Source organism: Andrographis paniculata, unplaced genomic scaffold (assembly GCF_009805555.1).
Source record: "Andrographis paniculata isolate CXL003 unplaced genomic scaffold, ASM980555v1 Contig62END, whole genome shotgun sequence".
NCBI classification, from domain to species: Eukaryota; Viridiplantae; Streptophyta; class Magnoliopsida; order Lamiales; family Acanthaceae; genus Andrographis; species Andrographis paniculata.
The window spans coordinates 5,537,765-5,564,762 of NW_026137598.1; the positions used below are offsets into that span (position 1 = coordinate 5,537,765).

Below are 26,998 nucleotides of genomic sequence, written 5' to 3' on the forward strand. Positions count from 1 at the left end.
CTAATGTTACTTGACTTGCTTAACGGGATTGTAATGCTATCAAAATAATAATAAATAAATAAAACGTAACTTGAATCGGAATTAATAATGTTTGAATACATCCTCAAGTTAAGGTGTTTTTTTTAATCACTATGTTTGTTCTGAGCTTAAGAGACAACTAATTTTGCTCTTTTGGTCGGGTTTAAGTTGGGATGAAAAGTGATACTTTCTATAAAATGGAGGGCATGTTTGATTTTGACTTCAAATAAAAAAATATTATTAGTTCATACGGATTTAAATAAAATTATATTATTATTATTATTATATTAAAATACTATTTAATACAAATTTAAATAAAAAATAACATTCAATTGTGTTGTGTGCACAGCAAAAACACCAATTGCATGTAAATTTTAGTTCAGTTGTAAATTTTAGCCTGAAACAAAAATGGTTCATTTGAGCTACCATTTGGGCGCACAAAATTAGGCACCTTTATATTAAGAGTTCGTTTAATTGTGATTTGATTTAGGGAGTATTTGGGAAAGAAGAGTTTTTAGCTCTTTCATCAGTTAAAAAATTAATTTAAGTTTTTGGTAAATTAAATAGTTATTGGCCCAAAAAGTTAATTTCTGAAAAACTATATATCCCATTGTGAAATAGTTTTTTCAATTTAATTTTTTTATTCCTTATTTGCTCTTAAAATGTTATTATTTATTTCACATACATATAAATATATTTTATACTCCAGTAATTATAAATAATTTTAATATACTATTATTTATTAAAATTATAATTTTATTTTTATAAAATTAATTAATTAATTTATATATAATTAATTTCATTTGTAAACTATATATTTATTAAAAAAAAAATAGCACTTATGCAAGCTAATTAAGAATGCTAGAAAAGAAATACGTAGATTGGATGTATTATTGCTTGCTAGGTAATTTCACAATTCACACACACTGATGGAAAAAATCAAATCTAAAAAACAAAGAACCCCATTACGTAATTCTTGATGATCTGATCTTATCCCTCGTCTTCTTCTTCTTCTTCACGTACGGTTTCATGAATTAATTTGTGTTTCAACTTTCTTTTTTTGGTCGCTGGCTCCTGGATCGATCGGTTCCCGGCGGCGGCGGCGGCAGCGCTGCTAATGTGTGAGCTGTTTGAGGACGGCGATCGCCATTATTATTCTTCATCAACTGGTTCTGCAGCCACGTCGCTGGAGGCGGAAGAAACTTGGCAACAGTTGCCCAGTTAGGTTTCCTCTTTGCTTCTTCTGCCCTAATTTTTCTGATCTTTCCTTTGGATCTATCAAGTCCGCCCAGCTGGAGCTTGGGCAGAAGCGTCTTGTACCAGCGTGTCTCACAAGCTTGGAGTGACCTCCCCGGCATTTTCTGGCTTATCGTCTCCCAGTCCATTGTGGTGCCTTCTTGGCTTAGCACATGCATCTGCAACGATTCTTCTTCGTCTTCAGTCCACCTCTCCTTGGACTTCGACTTCCAATACGCATTCGAGGTATCCTCCGCAGCCATTGTTAATTGCATATGTATATGAATATGATCTGTTAGTTTCTAAATCCCTAATTAACCCTGCACTGCACCTCTCAGTTACCAATACTACTATTGTTTGCTGATCGATCGATCAATTCTTCGAAAGCTCAATCTAATCTGACCTAATCTCAGGAGAAAGAAAGAAAGGAGAGTGTGTGTGTGTGTTTAGATTGATTTCAATTTAATTTTTTTATTAAATTAAAATTATTTTACATATATAATAATTATATTAATTAATATGAATATCTTGGAATCTAATTGTCGGGTTCAAGCTTATGGTTTCAATAATAATTTGACTCGTTTATTATTATATCGAATTCGTATTGATCCGTATATACAATCAGTTTAAATTCTTGATTAAAACTTAATTAAAGCTGCATTGGAGGGTTTGTTTATTTATCATTTCAAACCAGAATCAACATTATTAACTTACACAGTTTTCAATAAATTAAATTGAATTGAACAAGATGTACGAAATTGCTGACAAGTTTAACTAGGAAATAGGAATGTAGTTATCTATCTATCTATATTTTGATTTTTTTGCTTGAATTTTAAATTGCTTACTACTAAAAAAAATACAACATGAAGTGATAAGAATTATTTAGCTTTACAAATTTAATTAAGCGAAATAATACAACTAAAATTTTGCTTTAAACTCTACTTGAAAAAATTGGAAAAAAATAAAATAAATTTCCAGTTTATAGTTAGTTACAATATATTCATAGAAAGTTGCGTAAAATATCTTAACAACAATAATAATAATAATAGTAAAAGTAGTTATCAATGCATATGGTAACTGCCATCTCTAACGGCCGTCTCTCGCCGTTAAATATTTCAACCCCACCCTTGAACTGGAACTGTAACTGTAACTGCAACTGGAAAAACACACACACACACTCTCCTTTCTTTCTTTCTCCTGAGATTAGGTCAGATTAGATTGAGCTTTCGAAGAATTGATCGATCGATCAGCAAACAATAGTAGTATTGGTAACTGAGAGGTGCAGTGCAGGGTTAATTAGGGATTTAGAAACTAACAGATCATATTCATATACATATGCAATTAACAATGGCTGCGGAGGATACCTCGAATGCGTATTGGAAGTCGAAGTCCAAGGAGAGGTGGACTGAAGACGAAGAAGAATCGTTGCAGATGCATGTGCTAAGCCAAGAAGGCACCACAATGGACTGGGAGACGATAAGCCAGAAAATGCCGGGGAGGTCACTCCAAGCTTGTGAGACACGCTGGTACAAGACGCTTCTGCCCAAGCTCCAGCTGGGCGGACTTGATAGATCCAAAGGAAAGATCAGAAAAATTAGGGCAGAAGAAGCAAAGAGGAAACCTAACTGGGCAACTGTTGCCAAGTTTCTTCCGCCTCCAGCGACGTGGCTGCAGAACCAGTTGATGAAGAATAATAATGGCGATCGCCGTCCTCAAACAGCTCACACATTAGCAGCGCTGCCGCCGCCGCCGCCGGGAACCGATCGATCCAGGAGCCAGCGACCAAAAAAAGAAAGTTGAAACACAAATTAATTCATGAAACCGTACGTGAAGAAGAAGAAGACGAGGGATAAGATCAGATCATCAAGAATTACGTAATGGGTTTCTTTGTTTTTTAGATTTGATTTTTTCCATCAGTGTGTGTGAATTGTGAAATTACCAACCAAGCAATAATACACCCAATCTACGTATTTCTCTTTTTTAGCATTCTTAGCTTGAACAAAACTTAATAAATTAATGGGACTGGCTGTTCGTATCGGTAAAATATGAAACTAAAATTCTTTGTTTCAATCGTAAAATTACGTACATATCTATAGTGATATATAAATTATCTAAATAAGACAAGAATCCTACGAAATTTTTAAATAGGACAACTATCATAAATACTCTCTCCGTCTCATATCTATATATCCATTTATTTTTTGCACGGAGTTTTAGAAATATTAGTATTATATTGGGATGTAGTAGGAATAAAGTAGAAATAACTAAAATAACTTTATTATTAGTATGTGTCATATAAAGATAATGGTATTTGTGTAATATATTGTAAATTGGAAGGGTATCTGTAAAGTTAGATAGATAGTAAATGGATACTTTGTTATGGGACAGACTAAAATGGAAAAATGGATACTTTATTATGAGACGGACTAAAATGGAAAAATAGATACTTTGTTATGGGACGGACTAAAATGGAAAAATGGATACTTTGTTATGGGACGGACTAAAATAGAAAAATGGATACTTTGTTATGAGACGGACTAAAATGGAAAAATAGATACTTTGTTATGGGACGGAGGGAGTATAATTTTCTAGAATAATAAAATTAGACTACACCCCAAAAATAACAAAAATATACTCCCTTCGTCTTAAACACCGTGCAATATTTCCTTTTTTGGTATGTCTCAAACACCTTGCAACATTTCCAATATAGGAAATAATTAAATTATATTTAATTTCTACCCCACACTTTATCTCATCCCATCACCCAAATAAAAATAATATTCCCTCCGTTTCAAACACCCTGCAACATTTCCTTTTTGGTATGTCGCAACCACCATGCAACATTTCCAAAATAGGAAATAATTAATTATACATGATCTATATCCCACGCTTTATCTCTTCACATCATCCAAATAAAATAGTAAAATATATATTTATCTCTCAATCACATCACCTAATTTCTAAATTATCCTACTTAATACTACCCACCTAAAAACCCGTGCCAAAAGCAACGGAGGAAGTAATCTATACATTTCTCTCTATATCACATCATCTTATTTCTAAATTATCCTACTTAATATTATCCACCTAAAAATTCGTACCCAAAATAAATATTGCATCTTGATTAAGAAAGAGGGAGTACAAAACACCCCGTACTTGAGAGGGAGGGAGTACAAAACACCCCCGTACTCAAAATAGACTTAGCTATAGTGTTTCTACTAACAAGTGTTACTCTATTTATAAAGTAACACCGTTGATGACTTAAAAAATAGAGGAGGATTTGGGGTTGGGTTGGGTTGGAGGCCCAATTCTTCAATTTTTTCGGGCCCATTGCATTTAGTTCATACAGATTCAAATAAAATTATATTATTATTATTATTATTATAGAATATTAAATTAAAACACTATTTAAATCAAATTTAAATAAAAAAAAAATACACAAACCCCAAAAGTATTTGTATTGCGTGCACAGCAAAAAAGACCAATTGCATGTAATAGATTAGTAAATACAGTAGCACAATAATGGATGTACCATATCTTCATTAAGATACTATTGAATTAGTTCAGTTGTAAATCTTAGGGCATCCACAACGGGAGACGCTTATTGAGAAGCGCCTCCCACGTCATCATTTATTAAATAAAAAAAAATTAAAACACCAATTAACATAAGGAACGGTACATTGCGAGTGTACCGTTTCTTCCAATTTTTGTGGGCCATGGTCCACTTTTTTATTCAATAAATATTAAAAATAATATTTATAATATATACTTTTTTATTTATATTTATAATAATTTGTTTTATTAAAATATTAGATTTAAATTTTATTATATGAGTTTTATTTAATATTTATTTTTTTATTAAAATAATATTGTTAATAACTATAATTTTTAATATAATATTTTTATATTAAAAAATATAAGTTTATTTTATAAATAGATAAAATATTTAATGAGGTGGAAAAAGTAAAGATTTTAAAGGGTTCTTTGATGTGAATGTAAAATATAGTTGGAGTTCTTCGTGACGTGGCGGAGAGAGAAACTGACGTGGCACAGGAGAGAGAATGGGAAGAAACCCTGTACCACGTCAGTTTCTCTCTCCGCCACGTCACGAAGAACTCCAACTATATTTTACATTCACATCAAAGAACCCTTTAAAATCTTTACTTTTTCCACCTCATTAAATATTTTATCTATTTATAAAATAAACTTATATTTTTTTCATTATATTTTATTCTTATAATATTTAATTAAAATAAAATAATTATTTAGCATAAATAAATAAAATAAATAAAAATAATAATTCCACACCCACATACTAATTAAAAATTCAAACTTAAATTTAATAAAAAATACATAATATTACAATATATTTTTCAAATAAATTAATTAGTCGATTGACCAAATTTCTCCCAAATGTGTTCAAATAAATTTTTAAATTTATGAATATTTTTATGTATTTTTATTTATTATTTGTATTGCATGTAATTTTAATTAAACAAATGTTATAATTGAATTAATAGATATTTAATTAAATATTTTACAAAAATATGCATTAAAAAGTTACATAAAATATAAAAATATTATATTAAAAATTATAGTTATTAACAATATTATTTTAATAAAAAAATAAATATTAAATAAAACTCATATAATAAAATTTAAATCTAATATTTTTAATAAAACAAATTATTATAAATATATATAAAAAAGTATATATTATAAATATTATTTTTAATATTTATTGAATAAAAAAGTGGACCATGGCCCACAAAAATTGGAAGAAACGGTACACTCGCAATGTACCGTTCCTTATGTTAATTGGTGTTTTAATTTTTTTTTTATTTAATAAATGATGACGTGGGAGGCGCTTCTCAACAAGCGTCTCCCGTTGCCCTTAGCCTGGAATAAAAGAGCTACCAATTTGGGCGCACAAAATTAGCCACGTCCTTGCATTATATAAAAGGATAGTTTGATTGTAATTTGAAATAGGAATATGATTTGAATTTTTATTTTAATAGTATTTTAATATAATATTTTAAAAAATAAAATAATATTTATTTATTGAATTATGCATGATGGATAATATTAATTTTGATTTAAAAATTAAAGAAACAAACTCTAACGTCTATTTTCTAAAGGCTAAGTGTTATTTTACTACATAATACTTTCTTCATCAATTTTTTTATTCCATTTTATCTAAACACAAAAATTAAAAAAATAATAATATTTTAATATAAAAATAATATATGTAAAAAATATAGGAATAATTAATTAAAAAATAATATATTATTATTATTTATTAAAATAAGAATAATAATTTGTGAGAATATAAAATTATTTTAAGTTCAACTTATAGTAAAAAAAAAGTAGCATAATTATCTCAGAAGGAATATTATTTTAATTACATATTTACTTTGAAAATTACAAATTTATTTTTATATACTTCTTCCGTCCCAAACAAGGTGCAACATTTGTTTTTGGCACTAGGTCTTTAGGTGGGTAGTATTAAATAGGATAATTTAGAAATTAGATGATGTGATGAAGAGAGAAATATATATTTTATTTTTTTATTTGGATGATGTGAGGAGATGAAGTGTGGAGTGGAGATGAAGTATAATTAATTATGTCTTATTTTGAAAATGTTTGCAGAGTGTTTGAAACATAAAAAAATGAAATATTGCAAGGTGTTTGGGACGGAGGGAGTACTACTTAATTCGTAATTATTATATCAATTTTACAACTATTCTATCATATCTAAGAAATAGGATGAAATTTGAAGTCTCGTATAAAATTATCAGAAAAGGTCTCAATAGTAAAATAGAAAATTATGTAAAGTAGAAAGCGATGAAAATAGTCCTTTTTATTTATTATTATTATTTTTTTAAAAAAAAAAAAGTAATTTGTGCAGGTAGTTATTATTATTATGTACTAATAAATAAATACGGCTTGTAAATAAAAAGTTACAGCAGAATAATTAATACCGAAATAATATATGATTGATGAGCCAGCAAGTGGTACAAATGGAAAGAAATAATTCAGTATTGATCGTCTTCTCTTCTTCCCCAAGACAATCTCTGCCCAATCACCCAACGCCAAACCTGCTGGAAGTTTCCGACCACTCGCCGCATCTCCGCCTCATCTCTGCACCTGCCTAATCGGTGGTTCGAAGCAACCGGAGAATCGTTCTGCTACGAATTCAACTTCCGAAGGGAGCTGGTTGTTGATTGTGTTTGTGTTGGCTGCCTGTTTGTGCAGATTGGAGTTCACTAATTGTAATTTATGGTTTGCTTGTTTGTTTTGATCTGTGGATTCGGATAATTAAGTTGATTGCATATACAAGGATCGGCGTGGGGGTATGGGGGTATCGGATAATACCAAGGGGTTGATATTGGCAATAGTGTCGAGTTTGTTTATTGGAGCGAGTTTCATTTTTAAAAAGAAAGGTCTCCGTCGTGCTGCTGCAGCTGGTACTCGTGCAGGTACGAATAAGTTTGTCGATCACTATTGTCGTTTTCCCAGTTCTATTCATGGAGAATGTGTGTAAATTGTGACCTACTTTTATGTACTTGAGTTTTGATTTACACAAATAGAGATATTTGTGATTCGATTAATCGATATTAGCATTATTCAGTTTCTTAACTGTGCCGGCTTTAGTTGTTGCAGAGAAGAGATTTAGTTTTTGCTCAGTCTGTATGTGAATCGTGATTAAGGCGTCGAAGAACTAATGTATTCTGCATATTTGTAACACTCGAGTGGAAGATTGTAATTCTTGTAATTATGTGAAGCATAAAGTCGTTGGTATTATTTTTAATTTAGCACCACATTGCGAAGATGAGTGAAACTTATACTTAAGATACTCTTCATGAGTGTCGAAAACTCAAACAAGGAGTTTTCTGAGCTCTTTTCTATGGGATTCAAGTCCTAACTTTATGCACCACTTTTGCGAAATTATGATTGTTGGTTGGAAAATTGATACATAATGGTAGCTCTTATGATGGGTCAACCGTGTGAATTATAGTTGAATTTGAGTCTACTCATCTATTTGAATTGTTCTGTGAACTTTTCATTTCCTGGTGCAATGAGAAGCTAGACAGGCTTTTGTTCTTATGTAACTATTGATTCTCCTCACAGCATATGCTGTCAGCAACCTTCTTAGATGATCCCTGTATTTTATTGTATTTGTTGATTTGAAATGTTTATTGATGAGCAAATGTTTTCTTTTTATATATAGTCTCTTTATCGAGTAAATGCTACCTTTTAAGTTTATTTCACTCGTGAGTGAAAGCTAGAGCTAGAGAAAGCTAAAAAAAGAAGTGTTCTCCTATTAATCCTTATTATGTTTATGCAAGACCACAATTCATGATTACACCTATCTCCCCCAAAATCGTAATCATGAACTGTGGTCTTGCAGAAATTTCAATGTATTTTATGCAACCTTAACCTTCTTTAGCTCATTTCTGGGTTATTAGTATTGCAGGTGTTGGAGGTTACACCTATTTATTTGAACCTCTTTGGTGGGTGGGAATGATCACCAGTAAGTTTTGAATATTCACCTCTTTATTTTCCTCCAAGTCTTCTGGCTGTTATCTCATGATGTATTATTTTTCTTTCTGCATAGTGATTGTTGGAGAGATAGCAAATTTTGTAGCTTATATTTTTGCACCAGCTGTTCTAGTGACCCCTCTAGGTGCATTGAGTATAATTATTAGGTATGTACAATTTCTTAAGAGTTTCTTTGTAATAATTATGACTTTATCATAGTTTACTTTGTTAACAACTTTCATGATTAGTGCTGTGCTTGCACACTTTATGTTGAGCGAGCGGTTGCGGCGGATGGGCATTTTAGGATGCGTGTCATGTATCGTAGGATCTGTAGAGATAATTGTACATGCACCCCAAGAACGCATTCCAAGCTCTGTACATGAAGTCTGGAATTTGGCCACTCAACCAGGTTCCTGCCTTTGGTTCCTTTTTTTTTTTCCCCTTCTTTTTCTCACTCTAAATTATTTGCTGTTCTTACTCTAGCTATTGCTGATTTTATGCTCATTGTGTCTGCCTACAGAATTTCTTATTTATGTGATAGCTACATTGTCTGTTGTGTTTGTGCTGATGCTACATTTTGAGCCTCTCTACGGCCAGACAAATGTGCTGGTTTACTTGGGGATATGTTCCTTGATGGGGGCGCTTACGGTAATTGCTTATTATTTTCCTTCATTACTTCACATCTCTACTGATTATTAACTTCAACTTAAGAGTTCCAAACTGATTGATGGATTATCTTCTTCTTTTTTTCTTTTTTTTTTTTAACATTATAGTCGAAATTATCTTGTAGGTCATGAGCATAAAGGCAATTGGTATCGCCATTAAGCTTACTTTGGAGGGGATAAATCAATTTGGATATGCTCAGACCTGGTTTTTTCTTTCGGTTTCAGTAATTTGTGTGATTACACAGCTGAATTATTTGAACAAGGTAGCTATAGTATGCTTTTTATAGTTGGATTGTGTTCCAAGGAAGCTTGAGTTATCGCATGTTTCACTTTTTGTTTTCCTTATATTATTCATATCTTGGGAGGATTAATGTTTACTACAGTTAGAGCGTGCATTTTCATTTCATATTTCTGAAGGAGTAGCCAATTAGATGCAGTCTCTGTCTCAGTTTCTATCTCTCTACAGCCATTATAGTAATATATCAAGAAGGGTCTTTAATCCATTTGAATGCCTTCTGCTTTCCCTGTAAAATGTTTTTCTAATTGACTACACGTTTTGTGTTTGTGCATTCTTTCCATTCTTCTCTTTCTCAACATTATTGCTCTTCAACCTGTTTTATGTAGGCACTCGACACCTTCAATGCCGCAATTGTTTCTCCTATATATTATGTGATGTTCACAACTTTAACTATTGTTGCAAGCACTATAATGTTCAAGGTAATTGATCATTCTCCTGGAGCTGTTATTCCTTGAGTTTTTAGACAGTTGTAGTTTCACTAACAGAGAATGTATTCCCTGTGCAGGAATGGTCGGGTCAGAATGTGAGCAGCATAACCTCTGAAATATGTGGATTCATCACAGTTATCTCAGGAACAATTATACTCCATACAACACGAGATGAAGAGTCCCCAGCCACAACAGGTATGCCAGCAAGGTTTTAACTTTTTACGGCATCAGTTTTAGTTCTATAAGGTGATGATATAACTTCAACTGTAAAGTTACAACCAAATATGTATTCACTAATCCTTCACAGGGTCCCGATCCATGACTTGGTACAATGAAGATACTTCAAGAAGTTTAGAAGCAACACATTTGCTCACATTAACCACTTCGGATTAGTTAGATATATCTTTGTTTCGGAGGAGACGAATGCAGGGCATAATTCTTGCCGATTCATCCACATCAACAAACACACGATGGTGTCAGGCTGATCTTGTGCTCTTATTACAGTGGCCGGCACCAAAGGCAGTTCAAAGATAGCTAACTAGCTAGCTCGATCGCCATGCCCTGCCCTGTACATCCTGGTTTGCATAGCGAGCTTTTGGTTTAAGATGGAAAGGTTTGGTTCTTGGTGCCCATAAATTTCTTGTGTTAATTATCTAATTTTGAATACACAAATTTATGGCATTGATTGATTCATTGATTCATTCATATTCATAGTTAGTTCAATCAATCATTTTGTGTACCTAGAAAGTATTCTTATGCTCCTACAATGACCATACTAACTATTTCAACTACCAAACGGACATTCAATCAAGGCTCAAACCAACTCATCATCAAGTCAGAATAACAAAGAAAAACCAAACATTCATTCGGCAAAAATTTAAAGTAGAATATACAAAATATATAAAGTGCCCAAGTAAGCTAAGACCTTCTGCTCCTGCTTGAATGCTTCCAAGAAACCATTCATTCTCTTAGTATCATCCTCTCGCAGCCACACTGCATATTTCTCCTTCCAAGTATTATTATTTTGTTGCCTGTTTGGTAACATATATACAATACATATCAGATAATTTAACAAACAGCATTTCAACTAACATTCACAACACATTCCAAAAAAAACCAAACAAATGTAATCAACCAATTATTATAGCACGATTAACCTTCCAGCACTAAATCGCAATCACAAAGCACATTAAGTAAGGATGACAACCATAGAAACAATTGAACACTGCCAAGAATCGAATACTTAGTAGGCATCAACATCAAAGATATACATGGCTTATAACAAAACAATTAGTCAATCATGAAAAGCAATACCTATAGCTGTTGCTTCTGATCTGCAAAGGATGACAACCATAGAAACAATCGGTAACATCCAAGGGCCGTCACCATCCTCCATCAACTTGCGGTGTTTCTCATATTGTATTTATTGACAATATAAAGTAGATACTTTGCAAGCGGATATAAGCCAGCCAATAGAATTTGAACATTCTCTGAACTGTTGACTCGAACACGTAACTGTCCAGACCCCCTGTTATTAACATTAAGGTCTCCGATCAACTTTGAATGTCTTCCAATAGGGATCTGGCTCTGGAAATTGCATCCCGTAGCAAGATCTCCATGCCAATCCATCACAGAAAGGCCTAAGGTCGATGAAAAGTTCCCCGCAGGGAAGTATTTGTCTTTAAGTGTTGCTTCCAAACTACCACCATAGGCAAACTCACCATGACCATAAATGGTACCACCCGAGACAAGTATCTGTCCCAGCTTGCCAACACTAACTTTGTCCTCCACTTTCAGACCACAGGTAAAAGCATCCCCAAAAAGAGTAGCTGAGAAACCAGCAACTGCTTTGTTTGTTTTATTATTCTTAAATCTAGTCTCACCTCGTATAGTATAAGCATAGTCCTTCCCAACAGACTGCATATCAAAGCCTAGTGAGGTTGCCTTCCCCTTCCCATGCTTCACAGAACTTGCAAGTTCCACTTGAAGGTTTGCACCATTCTTGTCCTTTGAGAAGTAGCTAGAGAATGATATCGGCACCTTGTTCTTGACCACGAATAATCTCTCGACATTCAGTCCATCATATCCAAAGTCATGATCCCACACATTGGGTTCCGGAATAGGCCTCACAACCCAAGGGCTAGACAAATAAGGAGGATGATATCGATGAGTTGGATTATCTGAACCAAAAGTGGTAGGCAGCACCACGCTAGGTACAGGTACTTCACCATCCCAGCCATGGTAGTCAAAAGACACATCCTTTGTTGATTCCTGCATTTTCTTCAACATCCTCCTATCGTTCAAATTTTTTTTCATGAAAAGCTTTTCCCTGAATTCTACCTCGTCATAATACGCCTTCCTCTGTTCTTTACTAAGTTTGTCCAGCTGGGCTTTAGTCAATGATTTGAAGGGGGGCAATTGATCATACTCTGATTCCTCTTCCAGGTCTGCGAAATCATCCAGATCATCATCTATATCATCATCACCATCGCCAAATCGGTCCCATGGAAGTTTGACATCAGGTCTTGACTGGAGAAGAGATGAAAGAAGGAGAGGTAAAGGAGGCGACCTTGTCCGAGGAGCAAAAGATCTCCCAGGGGGGTTGTCTTGCAACTTCAATAGTGTGTTTGCTTCAGCCAAAATTTTCGAAGCAAAAGATAGGAGCAACAAGTGAGGCTTCCAAACTTGACCATTTGGCAACACCCTCTGCCCAGCTCTGTTTGTCCTGCAAGCTGAATGATTCTCTACCAAAGAAACAGGATTCATAAGGCGCATATCTCCGGCAGCCTGGCGTATTGCTTGCTGCACAACATGGGACCTCTGGGTCACAAACATATCATAACTTGTTGCAGTGCCATTTGGACCTTCTGGCGGCGGAGCTGCAGCATGAGTCAGAACAACTATTGCATTGAACCAAATAGATGGACCGAAGATTTCAGTGATGGCCCGTAGCGAAGGCATGTCACCAGAATCTCTGCTTTGCATGTCCAATCTATCAAGATATAAAACAATATCAGGAGGTGAATTCTTAATAAACCTTTTGACAGAACGAAGAACTTTCTCGTTCTTGCGATGATCTGACAAAGAGGGCAGGAGCCCAGGCGTGTCAATGACGCGTACCCTGATTCCTTGCACAGTTCCAACAACATCCTGAACCTTCTTGGTGCCTGACTGAAATGCATCAGTGCCAAAAATAACTTCATCAAATATGGAATTTATAGTTGCACTTTTCCCAACCCCTGTAATCCCCAGGACCATGATTGTGCACGTAAAATCCAAGGGTTCGTTCCCAGCTGCTTCCAGTTGCTCGGCCTTTGCACTTGCACGATCAAAGTTAAATGCACCAACTCGTCCCCCAGTTCTCCCATGCAGCTGCTCCGCCAAACCTAATCGATACAATACCTGAGCAACAACAACGTTGTGAGGAGTTTGCCCAAGCCTATGTGCAAGACGAAGAAATTTAACACGAATCGTTTGGAGCTTTTCGCGGGTCTCATCATACTCCTCAGCCTCTCCATTGGAGGGTTCTTCAATGGGTTGATTTTGCGCTGCAGAAACAGCTCCATTTACACGACGATGCTGGGCATGGTCAGTAGTAGGCTCTGGTAGAGGTGCAGCACGCCCAAGGCCAGCAGGATGAGCAGAAGTTGAGGACATAACATTGGTGGATGTATTTTCAGTAGCAGACCGAGACCCTTGTTCTTTGCTTTGTGAACCAGGCCCCTGTGGAGGGGTTGTATGCTTAAGGCCAGAAGAATGAGGACTAGAAGAATTGGCAGAGGAAATTTCTGATGAGGATTCTACTTTTTCAGCACTAGATAATTTATCCTGAGGAACAGACCCCTGTAACTTAGCAGGATGCTCAACAATGGCAGGATGAGTAGGAGTATGTTCTGAGGTGGAAGTGTTGCCAGAAGATGATGAGGCGCCAGCAACAGGTCTGACCTCCTGTTCTTTACTTCCCTTCTCATCTTTCACTCCTTCCTGTTCTGGTCTATCCATTATGCTTCTGGAAGCATCAATGCTGGTTGCATCAACTAGCTGATGTCCAGAAGGGGTAGAACTTTGCACAGCTGACTTAGATGTCATGGAATGAGGATTGGCTTCTCTCTCCTGGTTCGGAGTGCTGTCGTCAACAAGGGAAGGATGCAAGTTAGTGTCGCGGTCATTTTTTTCAGATTGATCGGCAGTGGAAGTATCTGCAGATGCAGTGCCACTGGTTTTTTCCTTCCCAATACCATGCTTATGAACCTCTTCAACTAGCCCACATTCTGAATCTTGCTTCTTCAGTTCTTGAGCCATATCATCTAAAATAATATCATCAGAAGCATGAGAATTTTCTGGAAGTCCTCCTTTTTGATCCTTAGCCATGGAGTTTTCATACTTGGCTTGCTGAAGTTCAGTATATGGTGCAGCATCCTGCTCAATTTTATAGATAGTATTTCCATTGGACTTTGATTCTAGCCTACGGCTAGCTCCACTTCCTGTGATAGCATCTGCATCTTCAATTTGGGGTCGTGTCTCATGAATATGTCCCTTCAGAGAATTGGAATCCGCACTCTTCCTTACTTCAGAATTCACCAATGTCCTATCATAAGAGGAATCGATTTCAGGAATGTCAGAATGAAGAAATTTTCCAACTTCGTCAATATCTTGAAATTTGGAAGTTTCATGCTTCTCTACATCAGTCTCAGCTCCGGTTGCCAGTTTTTTACCATCCTGCATCTGATGAATCGGTTCTCCTTTGCTATCTGCCTCCACAATTTCTGCATCTCTAGATGTCAATACTTCAAGATAACTCAATTTATTTGTTGCATCAGATGCAGGCTTTAGATTGGGAGGGCCCAACCTGATTCCATCTCTCACTTTCTCAGTTTCTCCATCAGCAGTTCCTGAATCAAGAATTTTCTTGTCATCATCTTTTTGGCTCTTAGCGATCGCACCATCCATCGATCCATTCTTTTCACCCCCTACAAGATTGTCATTAGACACTTTCTCTTCATCACAACTCTCTTCACTCCTGAGTGTTACAGTTTCGGCTACACCATCCTCCATATCTAGGGCAGCACAAGGTTCCTCAAAAACTTCACCAAGCTTCCTATCTTCATCAACCTCATCAGAATGTACCCTAACATCACTCATCGTGTCATCTAATCTAAAGTTCCCATCTTTAGTGGAGGCGATGCTCTCAGAACCAGCACTAGAGGATTCAGCCCCAACAATCTCTTCTGGTACTTCATCACCCTCATCAGATCCTTTTGAAACCTCAAAACTCAAATCAACAGTTTCCTCCACACTGGGCTCCGAAAGTTGACGTTCAACAGCCTTTCTCTCCCCTATTTTGGCTTCTTCAGCAAAACCAACGTCATTTTCCATCAGAGAAACTTAATCAACAACAACCTGATTTTTTTAAAAACAAGAATATAATTACCGTGAGAAATTCACTGGTCTAATTTCAAGGCGAAACAATCAACAAAATTACTGAAATTTCCTGGTAATAACTTAATCAACTATATCACAAACCAAGGCAAAACAATCAACAAAATTACTGAAATTTCCTGGTAATAACTGAATCAACTATATCACAAACGAAGGCAAAAGATCATCCTTAACCTTTCTAATCACAATAAACTTAGATTCAGGATATCAGTATCACTTGCGCATACTGGCAAACTAAACACATGAAGACCATTTGAAAGAGACGAAATTTACTAAACAAAAAAATCCATGTCACTCGATGATAACAAAAAATGACTCGTAGAACTCCTCCCTGCTTTATGAAACGATAATGGAACAGAGTAATACCTCCTTCAAACTTCTAAGACCCTAAACACCATCAACTGGCGAATAATACAACTGGCCAGAATTCGCATAGCAGTTTTCCCATAGCCACACGGCCTTTGAATATATCTATATATCGGGAAAAGGCGCATAAACACAAATCCCTAAAATGGATCACAACTAGGGCTTAGCATGAATTAATAATATTCAGAAAAACCAAAACCACATAAGGTCATAAACAAGGAATACAAAGGACTCACCAGGAACGGTATACCACGGATATCCAGCGACGGAGGAACGGGTAAATATAATATAATATATATATATATATATATTGTCAAGGTTATTGGATTTGCAGTAGAAAGAAGACGAACTTTTCGCGAAGTTAGCCCATGGATTGCATATACACCTATATATAGATATATAGAGAGACAGAGACAGAGAGAGAGTATAAAGTTGAAGAGAGCGAGGTGAAATTTGAAGGAAGAGATCAGAGGCGATGGACGGCGAGGATTGATTGCAACTGTGGATTGGGATCTGAGGATGGTAGTGGAGATGGGGCCGTCCGTACCGTTGTTGTTCAACGTGAAAATGGCCGCCTCCCTCCCGCCTTTCATTCCAATCCCAAAGAAATAGGAATTAATAAATACCGGAGTAGTATATTGTAATAAAATCATATGCTAAATATTATACTCCCTCAGTATCAGTGAAAATAATTATTTTATAATATAAATAATTATAAATTAAAATTAAAATAATTAATTAGTTTAATTAAAAAAAATAAAAAAATAAATTTAAAATAAAATTAGAATGTAGGACTGACATAAATGTGGACATGGTATGTGAGACGAATAGAGTACTAAATAAATATTTACTAATGTGGGACAATATTCTAACAATATTGCTATTAGAAAAACAACTCTTGAAGGTATAAGAAAAAAGATTTGAAGATAAAAAATAATAATAAGAAAGAAAAAAAGGTATAGGCAAGAGCAATGGTTTGTTTGGTAACCAAGATCTTAATATTATTATAAAAATATAGTATTATTTTATAGTACAGAATATCAAATTAGAATATTATTTAATTAAAAAATTAAATTAACAATCTAATTTATGTTTTTATTATATATAATCTTTCAAAAATATCTAATAAAATAGTATTTACTTTTTATTTTTATATTATATTTAAAATTAATTTTATATTTTAAATATCAAGTCAATATCAATATTACATCATTAACTATTTTAATTAAAAAAATTAATACTAAAAATACAATTCAAAATTGAAATCCCACGAACAAATAAAGTTTAAGGGTGTGTTTGTTTGTGGGTTTAAGTTTTTGGGTTTGGATTTTTAAATACTAGTAAAAAGTTAAATTTGAACAGTTGTTTGATATGATATAAATTGATATTGATGTGATATTTTCAATGTAAACTAAAATTTTAATATAATATAAAAAAATAATAATTGTTTGATATGATGTTTTTTTTAAAAAAAAATAAATAATAAAAATCTGTTATAAAATTAAAAAAAAAAAAAAAAAAAAACACACAACCTAAAGTTTTTAAATTTGGTCAAATATATTGGTTAAATAATATTTTATTATATATTGATCATATCTATGTATGGTAGCCTCAATTCCATTATTGTTATTATTATTCACCAATTAATAATAATGCTTGTGACTTTGTGTTTCGAATAATGGTACGAGTATAATATGTAAACTATAGTAACACATGTTATATTTAATATTCATTCTTAAATTTAAAATAATAGATTTCCTTTGTCCAATTGAAATATTTTTATTTTTTATTTTAGTCCGTCCCAAAACAAAATTATCATTTACTAATTTAGTAACTGTACTACATATCTAACATAATAAATACTCTTCAAACTTACTTTATATTAAACAAATATTATTACTTTTATATTACACAATACTAACAAGAGTATTTTCGTATTTTTCACTACAACCTATTATAATACTAATATTAAAAAGTAAACGGCAACCTTGCACCTAGACTGAAGGAGTATTTAAATTTTATTTCTAATAAAAAAATATAACATTCAATAAATTGAAGTGAAGACAATGGGAAATGAATGGAGTAAATGCATACAAATAGAAACACACCCAACCCTCATCAATAATCAACAATAGCCATGTTCATGTTCCCCAATTTGGCTCTTTTTTCTTGTTTCTGTATCTACTTTTTATTTTATTTAACTTATCTATTTGGTCACATTAGAAATAAATTGAGAATAGGTTGTAATAATTCGTGTAACATATATCACAATACTTTTATCACAAAATAAATATTAATACAAAACTAAAATTGGATTTAGATTTTTCTTTTTTTTTCCTTCACAAATTTTTGTTGATGCCAAAATATTCAATATATCTTTTTCTTTGGGTTGTTGGCATACTGAAAATGAAGTTATCTTCTGAAATTTTGGCATATTTTTCACTTTCTTTATTTCTTAATACGAAATTAAATTCAACTAAATTAATGAAAAATATGAAAAATTATAATCGATAACCGCAATTAATGTAAAAAAATAAAAAAAGAATCACATGAACATATTGTCGGTCATCAAATTCCGTTGCATCTCAACAAAATAAAAAAATAACTAAAATTTTATCGAAAGGACTATTTTTAGTGATTTTTTTACAAAAATAATTGATATATTATTCAATGATACTACAAATGCAATTTATCCATAAACATAACAATCTTATTACTCAAAACCAAACTTCACACATACACTTTATATGTGACTAAGCAAACACACCCTATATTAATTATAGTTTTTATCATCAAAGTAATTTTTAAAAAATCAGGAAGTCATCAAAATCAATATACCGAATACAAATAGTTCAATATAGTGTTGGAATATTTTTTATACTCGTTATTTTGATAAGATTCACATAGCTACGGCCTATTTTTAAACAAAAATATTCTACAAAAAAATCTAAATATTCTGTTCTAACTCAAAATATTCTATCACAAATAAATATAATATTCTCAAATATTACAATACATTAGGCAGATGACTATACATACACAATATAAAAAGATCTAAAAGCTATCTCTTGTGTTTAGAGAAAAATATTCTATCAAACTCAAACATTACACCATAACTAAAAATATTATACCAAAAATATAGTATTAAAAATATATACAAAATATTGTCATATATTCTAGAGATTATTAAAACATCTAAGAAAATATAATTAATACTAGTTCTATTTTTTCTTCGTTTCACAATACTACTAAACTCTGAAAAATAAAATAAAAATCATATATGTATATTTTTCCTAAATAATATCTCACTTGTTGTCAATGGCGGAGCCAACGGGTATTTGGCCCTCTCTAACTATTTAACTTTTTTCTTTAATACCATGTAATATATATATTCTATAGAATTTTTAAAAATTAAATACTTATTTGTTTTTTATTAATTTGAATAAAAAAATTATAATATTAATTTTTAATTATTCTGTGTTTTTTTTTTTTATAATTAAAAAGAATCGGACTAAATTTCTTTTAATTATATTACATATTTTTAAAAGATTTGGTAATAATTTCATCTTCTTGCATGCTTTTCCAACGGTGTCTCTGACAAAGTTTCTGCTAATCTTCCTCATTTTCTTGCTTCTTTGATGCACGTTGGTCAGCAGATTATCTCCGTCGAATTTTATAGCTTTCAGTAATTCCTAAATTACTGTTGAATAAATGTAACTCCCGTCTTCACAGAAGGTTCACCCGTACTCTCTTTTTAGAGAACACATAAATCAGTACTCTCTTTTAAGTATGCAATCCCGGACATCTTAAGATCTAGTTTACTTTGATCATGAATTCTGCGCCAAGAGTTTTATGAGAAAAAAATAAAAATAAAAAGAAAAAAAAGAAATGTTATGGTTGGCTGGGCAAACCATAACATAATATGTCTATGTTATCGTAAATACGATAATTTAGTTAAAATATAATTAATAAGTATTTAAAAAAATATTAATAAAAATAATATATAATAAAAAATAATTATAAAGTAAAATTAAAATAATTAAATAGCTTAATTTAAAATTTAAAAATTATAAATTTAAAATATAATTAAAATATATAATTATTTTGTAAAAAATAAAATAATAAATTATGTGTAACTAACCAAAAAAAATAGCCACTTTATATGAGATAAAAAAAATGCTAATATAATTCAAATTTTTCTATAATTACTACTCTTTTCCTCCAACACTTAAATTCTCATTTACATTTTTTCGTTATTATAATTAATATTAAAAATATCATTATATTTGTATAATTTTTACACAAATGTCATTGTAATAATATTATAAGACACTAATAAAACTTGTTTGTCATTTTCCCTTAATTTTTATTATATTTTTATATAATAATTAATATTTAAATATTAATTCAAAAAAATAAATAAAAAATTTAAAACATAACGAATGTAATATTTTAAAATAATAATAATAAATATATTTATTATATGCAGGCCTGCAACTCTGCCTTACCCTCAAATAATTATTATTTCATCCGTGTATCTGTTTATTTTTTATATGAATTTTTAGAAATATTAATATTACGAATAAAGTGAAGAAAAAATTAAAATATTTTTATTAGTATTATTAGATATAAAAATAATGACATTTATATAATATATTTTAAGTTGCAAGGATACTTTTAATGTTAGTAAAAGATATTATTATTAAAAAAAAGAAAATGTATAGTTTACTATAGGACATACCAAAATATAAAATAAATAGACGATTAGAGGAGTAGAAAGTATTATTTTTGAATGTATTTTAATTTTATTTATATATAAATAATGCTATAGCCCAACTTATATTATGAGATCACCCTATTTTTCAGCTCATATTTTATAATATAATCTAATTTTATTTAGAATAAATTAATTGATATTGTAGTTCAATTTTAACTTAATCCCATATTTCAATCACACAGTTTCTTCCTTATCAAATTCCATCGTCGCTCAGCCCTTCCTTCTCCTTCTCAAATACATTTGAAATTATTATGGCAAAATATTTTAATAGTATATTTTATTCCCAATGTATTTTTAGATAACACATTTCTTTATAGATATTATGTAAGAAATTATAATATATACATATATTACCATAATTTATATAATATATGTCAATCACTTATAAAAGTCGAATTAATATAAATAGTGTAATATTTATGCATGCGAAAGATCTGGGTTTGGGAAATGGACAATAAATATGATTGACCATTCGTCTGACAAGACAAGGCTCAGGATCGAACGGTCAAGGGAGAGCCATGGCTATCCCTCACCGTCAGATTTTCTCGGTAAGCGCCAGCCGTCGCTTTGATTCCAGTCTGCGTCCAAGTTAAATTAAAAGAAAAAAACAGTAAATATTTATAAAAAAAACAGAGAATAATTCGGACCCCACCCAGAAATTAATTACCTGCCAGTTATATTATTATTACAAAAATAAATCGGTTCAAATCCGCCTGCTTACGTGACACGATGCAAATATAATGCGGTTCAATGGTACAACTCTTTAAAGCGCACCCACTCACTCTCCCCAAAACAAAGCGGCGAAATTTCCAGAGAAAGAACAAGCTAGGGTTTTTTTTTTTTTTCTTTTGCATCCATCCATGGCGGAAAGCGAGGTGAAGAGGGGAACTGTGAAGTGGTTCAATGATCAGAAAGGGTTTGGATTCATCACTCCAGATGATGGAACTGAAGATCTGTTCGTTCATCAATCGGTCATCAAATCTGACGGTTTTCGCAGCCTCGGGGAAGGTGAGCAGGTCGAGTACCTGGTGGAGTACAGCGACGACGGCCGCGCTAAGGCAGTGAACGTGACTGGACCTGACGGTGCGCCCGTGCAAGGAAGCACTCGCGGATCGTACGGAGGAAGAAGCGGTGGCGGGGGCGGAGGGGGAGGCTACAACGGTGGAAGTAGGGGTGGTGGTGGCCGGTCTTATGGCGGTGGTGGTGGATATGGAGGAGGCGGTGGAGGTGGAGGAGGCGGTGGCTGTTTCAATTGCGGCGAGACTGGGCATATGGCGCGCGAGTGTCCACAAGGAGGGGGTGGAGGCGGCGGATATGGCGGTGGCGGGGGATATGGAGGCGGTGGCGGTGGTGGCTATGGAAGCGGTTGTTTCAAGTGCGGTGAGGCAGGTCATATGGCCAGGGAGTGTCCCCAGGGTGGCGGCGGCGGCGGGGGTGGAAGGTACGGCGGTGGTGGAGGAGGTGGTTGCTATACCTGTGGGGAAGAAGGGCATTTTGCCCGTGAATGCCCCAACAACCGCTGAACTTAAAATCATTTTACCCTTGGTGGTACACCTTCAGCTCTATCGGCTAGTTATCTTGTTTTGCTACCCAATGCCTTTCTGCAAAAAAGGCTAAATTATCAGTATTTTAATGGCGTTTGTTTTGTCCTGGATGGTTTTCTTTAGAAGATATAAGTGTTGAATCTGAAAATGGTGATTGATGTTGGCTTTAAATTTTGCTCTGCTGCGGCTTGTGTGTGATTTTTGTTGATGGTGTATACATGTATATCCATATGCATGTTGGCTACTTTCTGGGGTTATAAATGATAATGGAACATGAATTTCCTCCATGTTTCTGCATTCCTGAAGTATCATCTGCTACTGTTTTACATGCTAGTTTATATGCTGTCTAAGCATATCACTATGTGTAGTCTATGCTGAAGAATTGTGGAGGTGGAGGTACAATGGTACAACTCTTTCTTTGAACAACAGGGCTATTGGGTAGATACTGAGAGAGGATGGAATTAGAATATTAGATTTACTAGAAGAAAATGATATGCTTGACCATGATTTGATAGTTTTTGGCTTTTGGCAGCTGTGTCATGCTATTCTATTATTCTCTCTAAATGAAAGGCTTCAATTGAAAAGAACCTCTCCTTTTCAAGGGCCCCTGTTTGGGCAGCTGTGTTTTCCTTCTTTTGTTTTGTTGTTGTTTGGAGTAGTTGCTATTGCAAATTTATGTGTTCTTGATTACTTAGGATCATTAATATTGATTGTGTTATAAATGATTTAGGCATGTTTATTGGATCTTAGGTTCTTTTTCAAAGATATCTGAAAAACCATCAGAGGTCTAAATGATCAAAGCAGGATTTGATGAGGTATTGATTTGGTTCATGTCCTAATGCCCTAAAGAAATGCTTTAGTTGATTCAGGCTACCTTTTGATTTTAGAGCACAAAAATGTGCATTTCATTTTATTTAACCATGAATATATTAGTGATAAATGGTGTTGCTAATGACAATACAAACAAGAGCATAATATCTGGTCATTAGCCCACATACTCCATTGATATTTGATTGATTGCAGGAACCCCACACCCATTTGTAAACAACTACATTATCCATAGTCTAGTAGAAATAAAAAAAACACAGAACCAACACTTCCCCAAAAATGACTGATAACCCGACCCGAATAACGCAAACGGGTCAAGTCCTATGTAGACGAGGCGGCAGCGCATGAGAGTGGTTGGCCGGCGGTGGTGGAAGAGGGGCGGCGGCGCCGGGGAGGTGCGTCGGCGGGGGAGGCTGAGGGCGGCACTGGTAGCACTTAGTGAACAGACCAAAAGTATCAATTTGGTGGATGAAGTTGGTCATGCTGGCCCACCCGCCGAACCCGAACCCGACAATCAGGATCCATACCACCACGAAGATGTTGATCACGTATGCCCCCACCCACCTCCCAAAGTACTTCCCTGGCTGCTCCACTGCATTCTGCAACACCACCCATAATTAATTACAATTTCATTACTACTAATGTTGTAATGAATGAATAAATAAATAAATACTTATTGATTACCTCTCGAGCAGCAGGTGATCTGAAGGTGAACATATGTGCCAAAGCAGGAATAATGTAGACAGTGAAGCTAACAAGGAGAGATCCGACGGTGGAATTGATGGGTCCAAAGAATGGGAAGATGATGGCCAAGAACCATATCGGAACCACCACCGGCAGCCGCGCCGCCGCCCTCTTGCACATGCTCTTGCATTCGTGCATCCCTATGGCCTTCTCCCACACAAAATACAGCGGCGTGCATGCGAACCCGAATGTGATGAACTGCACAAATTATTAATTATTATTGTTATTGATTAATTAATTAATCAATAATAATAATAATAATTAATTACCTGGTGGATGAGCATTAAAATGACAGCCATGTCCCTGAAGGGCGATCTAGGGAGGAGTGAAAATGCATTGGAGTGGTTGAGGAGTAAATCGCCAAAAGCCCAGTAGACAGCAGAGGCAGAAGGGAGGGTTAGTGTCAGGACATACACTGTGGCCCATAAGTATATTGCTTTGAATTTTTGAGGCTTCCACATTGCGTGCATGACTTCTCTGCATCCAATCCAATTCAATTAATTAATTAATTAATTAATTAATATAATATATAAAATATTCTTTAATAAACAAATATCAACTCATTGCTGCCTGCCTGCCTGCAGCAGTGAATTGAATTCGGTTAATTTAATTCAATGGCAGACTGGAATTCGGACACCACACGATAAAAATGGGCCTGAATCTGCTACCTACGTACAGTGATTATTATAACTAGCACTGCTCTTACAGAATTCCTCTGTCTTAATAATGGCTGCCGCTAGGGTTGGTGGTTGTTGGGGCTCCTGGGAGTCCAACGCCTGATGGGTCGAAACCCATGTGAGGAGTTGGGAGTCCCAGGAGCTCCCAAGAATGAGTCACAAGAAAGTGCCACTTTTTGGATAGGGCACGCCTGGGAAGAGGGCACTGTTGAAATTCCAAGAAAATGACTTGTGAATGGACCTTTAAACTATACAAGGAAATTAAATGGATGGGTCACTAGATCTTGCTCAGATCATGTCAATTGTCGATAATAGCTAAGGATATGTCCCTTTCACCAAAAATAAATAAATAAATAAATTTAACCTAACTTAAAAAAGCCCACTTATTATAGATTCTTTCCACAGAATTTGACAATGACTTAACCCTCCCTCGAAAAAATGTGGCGAAGAAAATAATAATAATAATAATAATAATAATAATATGATCTAAGTATATTTATATAAGATTAAAATATATACGTATTAGGATTGTTTGTCTTCTTACACAGTAACAGCATGTCCCCCGAATGTATAGAGAATGTTGGTGGCTCCTGTGAAATACAACACCATTTTTGTTGGACCCGAGTGCTTCACATTCTCCACCTGCAGTTTATTTTAATCATAAATTTGTTTATTAAGCAATAAATCTAGAAATCAACGAACACTTCCTTAAAAAACTAATTGGTAGTGACATATCTTTGACTAATGGGAATTTGAACCCACCCCATTTCTTTAAGAGTCATGTCACATGCTGGCAAGATCTGATCACAAAAACCTAACTAAAAATGCCCCAAATTAATCTAGCTAGGGTTTATGCACAGAAATTGTAAGTGGGGGTGGGGTGGGGTGGGGTACCTGGCCATGGAGAAGGGATGCAATGGTGAGATACCAGGCAGTGTAAGTGGTCATTAGGAGGCCAAGAAAAGACCAGATTCTGTAATTGTGGAAAGATGGGATGAAGACAGTGGTGGCACAGCAAGCTCCGAAGATGTATGTCCAGGTTCTCTTGTCAAGATTGTTATTGATGTAATAAATGTTGCTGGCGCAGGCGATGAGCTGAATGACTGATCCGAAGAGGAGAAATGTGCAGTTGAAGGCCAGGCCCACGTTCCTCCAGTGCTTCCCCAGCAATCCATCCAGAACTTCGAACCACTGGATCACATGGTTTCTGAAATCCACTTTCTCCCTTTCCTTCCTCGTCCTGTACTCCACGTACAGTATGCTTATCAGGTATGCTGTCCAGCTCCCCATCAACCCGTAGAAGAGCTGGAATGCTATCCCCGACGCCATCCCCAGCTGGGAAAATGAGTATGGCAATGTCAGCAGCACCTGAGCTACCTGTAAATCCATTGATTGATGCATATATGTATGTAATTGAAGAAATTGAGAGAGATAGGTATGATATGATGAGAGGACCGACCTGATTGGAAGCGCAGCTGAACCAGGCATCGTAGGCGGATCCGCCATGCCAGAAGAGCTTGGAAACCCTAGATTTGATGTCTTCTGCCTTGGAGGACCTTTCCCTCTCCATCTCCACATAATTCCCAACCATCACAGTCTCCACTACCTTATCAGACGACTCCATTAATCCCCAATCCTTAACACCAACACAACAATATCTCTTCTTACCAAGTGATCGATGTTTCTGTATGTGTGTGTTTTGTATCAATTATTAATATCGATCGACACGACACCAACGGGAAGTTTTGAGAGGATTGTAGTGATGTACTTCAAGTGGGGTTCGTGGAACTGCCCTATGTATTTATACAGGAAAGGGCAATAAAAGAAAACTTTAAAGAAAAAAAAAAAATGGAGGAAAGGAGGCCAATAAAGGGACGACAGACGACGACAGGACTCGATAAATTTTATTTGTTTTTTAGAAAAAAGATATTTAGAATAGCGATTTTGGAAAAAGCGTGATGCCGGATTGAGAAAGATTTTTGGGCTAAACACGACAATAAAACTACACTAAAAGCGTGGTTTTGGTTTGTTTACCTATGTAACAAAATAATTAATTTATTTAATCAAGATAAATAATTATAGAATAGAAGCGTGTGAGATAGGTGTCCGCACGCACGCACGAGTGGGGGGATTTTCGTCACTCCCAACACTAGTATTGACCAATAATAATAATTATTATAATTAACACTAATTCCATGATTACAAAAATAAAATAAATAGGAAAGGGACAAAAAGAAAAAAATAATAATTTGGGGAAGTGGGAAAATGAAATGATTGCAGCAGGTCTGGAGTGGTCTGTGGATTGGAAGAATAGAGTGGCTTTAATCACATGGCATGGGAGATTGGGCCTTTTTGCTAAGTGGGCTCGACAATCTAACATTGTGAGGCCCAAATATCCATAAAAGGGTTACAAATCATCACTTGTTTGGTCTTCAC

At 34.3% G+C, this 26,998-nt stretch overlaps 6 protein-coding genes across 9 annotated transcripts; 3 read left to right on the forward strand and 3 right to left on the reverse strand.

Annotated features, from left to right (window-relative positions):
• Positions 1-1,064: 1,064 nt before the first annotated feature.
• On the reverse strand, positions 1,065-1,517 carry LOC127260445 (uncharacterized). Its single transcript, XM_051288178.1, has one exon. It carries the CDS (start codon positions 1,515-1,517, stop codon positions 1,065-1,067), a length of 453 nt encoding a protein of 150 aa, XP_051144135.1.
• A 1,084-nt stretch (positions 1,518-2,601) lies between these two features.
• LOC127260446 (uncharacterized) lies at positions 2,602-3,054 on the forward strand. The gene has a single exon (XM_051288179.1). The coding sequence runs from the start codon at positions 2,602-2,604 to the stop codon at positions 3,052-3,054; it is 453 nt and encodes a 150-aa protein (XP_051144136.1).
• A 4,234-nt stretch (positions 3,055-7,288) lies between these two features.
• On the forward strand, positions 7,289-10,888 carry LOC127260684 (probable magnesium transporter NIPA6). Of its 3 annotated transcripts, none has more exons than XM_051288540.1 (9): positions 7,289-7,733; positions 8,732-8,788; positions 8,873-8,963; positions 9,045-9,205; positions 9,317-9,444; positions 9,587-9,724; positions 10,086-10,178; positions 10,265-10,382; positions 10,495-10,888. In XM_051288540.1, exons 1-9 carry the CDS (start codon positions 7,610-7,612, stop codon positions 10,578-10,580), a joined length of 996 nt encoding a protein of 331 aa, XP_051144497.1. In that variant the 5' UTR covers positions 7,289-7,609; the 3' UTR covers positions 10,581-10,888. The 3 variants fall into 3 exon arrangements, with proteins under 3 accessions (XP_051144497.1, XP_051144498.1, XP_051144500.1); XM_051288543.1 differs by having other exon boundaries at positions 7,599-7,733; positions 8,724-8,788; XM_051288541.1 differs by lacking the exon at positions 9,587-9,724.
• A 140-nt stretch (positions 10,889-11,028) lies between these two features.
• LOC127260683 (translocase of chloroplast 120, chloroplastic-like) lies at positions 11,029-16,575 on the reverse strand. 2 transcript variants are annotated; one of them, XM_051288539.1, is made up of 4 exons: positions 16,229-16,575; positions 15,993-16,132; positions 11,502-15,587; positions 11,029-11,218 (listed from the first exon to the last, which is right to left on the reverse strand). In XM_051288539.1, exon 3 carries the CDS (start codon positions 15,561-15,563, stop codon positions 11,583-11,585), a length of 3,981 nt encoding a protein of 1,326 aa, XP_051144496.1. In that variant the 5' UTR covers positions 15,564-15,587; positions 15,993-16,132; positions 16,229-16,575; the 3' UTR covers positions 11,029-11,218; positions 11,502-11,582. The 2 variants fall into 2 exon arrangements, with proteins under 2 accessions (XP_051144496.1, XP_051144495.1); XM_051288538.1 differs by lacking the exon at positions 15,993-16,132.
• Positions 16,576-21,525: 4,950 nt separating this feature from the next.
• On the forward strand, positions 21,526-22,600 carry LOC127260964 (glycine-rich protein 2-like). Its single transcript, XM_051289049.1, has one exon. The coding sequence runs from the start codon at positions 21,630-21,632 to the stop codon at positions 22,290-22,292; it is 663 nt and encodes a 220-aa protein (XP_051145006.1). The 5' UTR covers positions 21,526-21,629; the 3' UTR covers positions 22,293-22,600.
• A 603-nt stretch (positions 22,601-23,203) lies between these two features.
• On the reverse strand, positions 23,204-26,338 carry LOC127260965 (auxin transporter-like protein 2). Its single transcript, XM_051289051.1, has 6 exons — positions 26,022-26,338; positions 25,457-25,939; positions 25,107-25,204; positions 24,155-24,362; positions 23,826-24,083; positions 23,204-23,740 (listed from the first exon to the last, which is right to left on the reverse strand). Exons 1-6 carry the CDS (start codon positions 26,184-26,186, stop codon positions 23,456-23,458), a joined length of 1,497 nt encoding a protein of 498 aa, XP_051145008.1. The 5' UTR covers positions 26,187-26,338; the 3' UTR covers positions 23,204-23,455.
• Between the last annotated feature and the right edge of the window lie 660 nt (positions 26,339-26,998).

Coding starts and splice junctions, on each gene's coding strand:
- LOC127260445 (XM_051288178.1), bottom strand. CDS start 1,517: ATGGCTGCGGAGGATACCTCGAATGCGTATTGGAAGTCGAAGTCCAAG.
- LOC127260446 (XM_051288179.1), top strand. CDS start 2,602: ATGGCTGCGGAGGATACCTCGAATGCGTATTGGAAGTCGAAGTCCAAG.
- LOC127260684 (XM_051288540.1), top strand. CDS start 7,610: ATGGGGGTATCGGATAATACCAAGGGGTTGATATTGGCAATAGTGTCG. Junction 7,734..8,731: donor TGCAGCTGGTACTCGTGCAG/GTACGAATAAGT, acceptor TTAGTATTGCAG/GTGTTGGAGGTTACACCTAT. Junction 8,964..9,044: donor GCATTGAGTATAATTATTAG/GTATGTACAATT, acceptor TTTCATGATTAG/TGCTGTGCTTGCACACTTTA.
- LOC127260683 (XM_051288538.1), bottom strand. CDS start 15,563: ATGGAAAATGACGTTGGTTTTGCTGAAGAAGCCAAAATAGGGGAGAGA.
- LOC127260964 (XM_051289049.1), top strand. CDS start 21,630: ATGGCGGAAAGCGAGGTGAAGAGGGGAACTGTGAAGTGGTTCAATGAT.
- LOC127260965 (XM_051289051.1), bottom strand. CDS start 26,186: ATGGAGTCGTCTGATAAGGTAGTGGAGACTGTGATGGTTGGGAATTAT. Junction 24,363..25,106: donor GGGGGACATGCTGTTACTGT/GTAAGAAGACAA, acceptor GATTGGATGCAG/AGAAGTCATGCACGCAATGT. Junction 24,084..24,154: donor TTTTAATGCTCATCCACCAG/GTAATTAATTAT, acceptor TAATTTGTGCAG/TTCATCACATTCGGGTTCGC.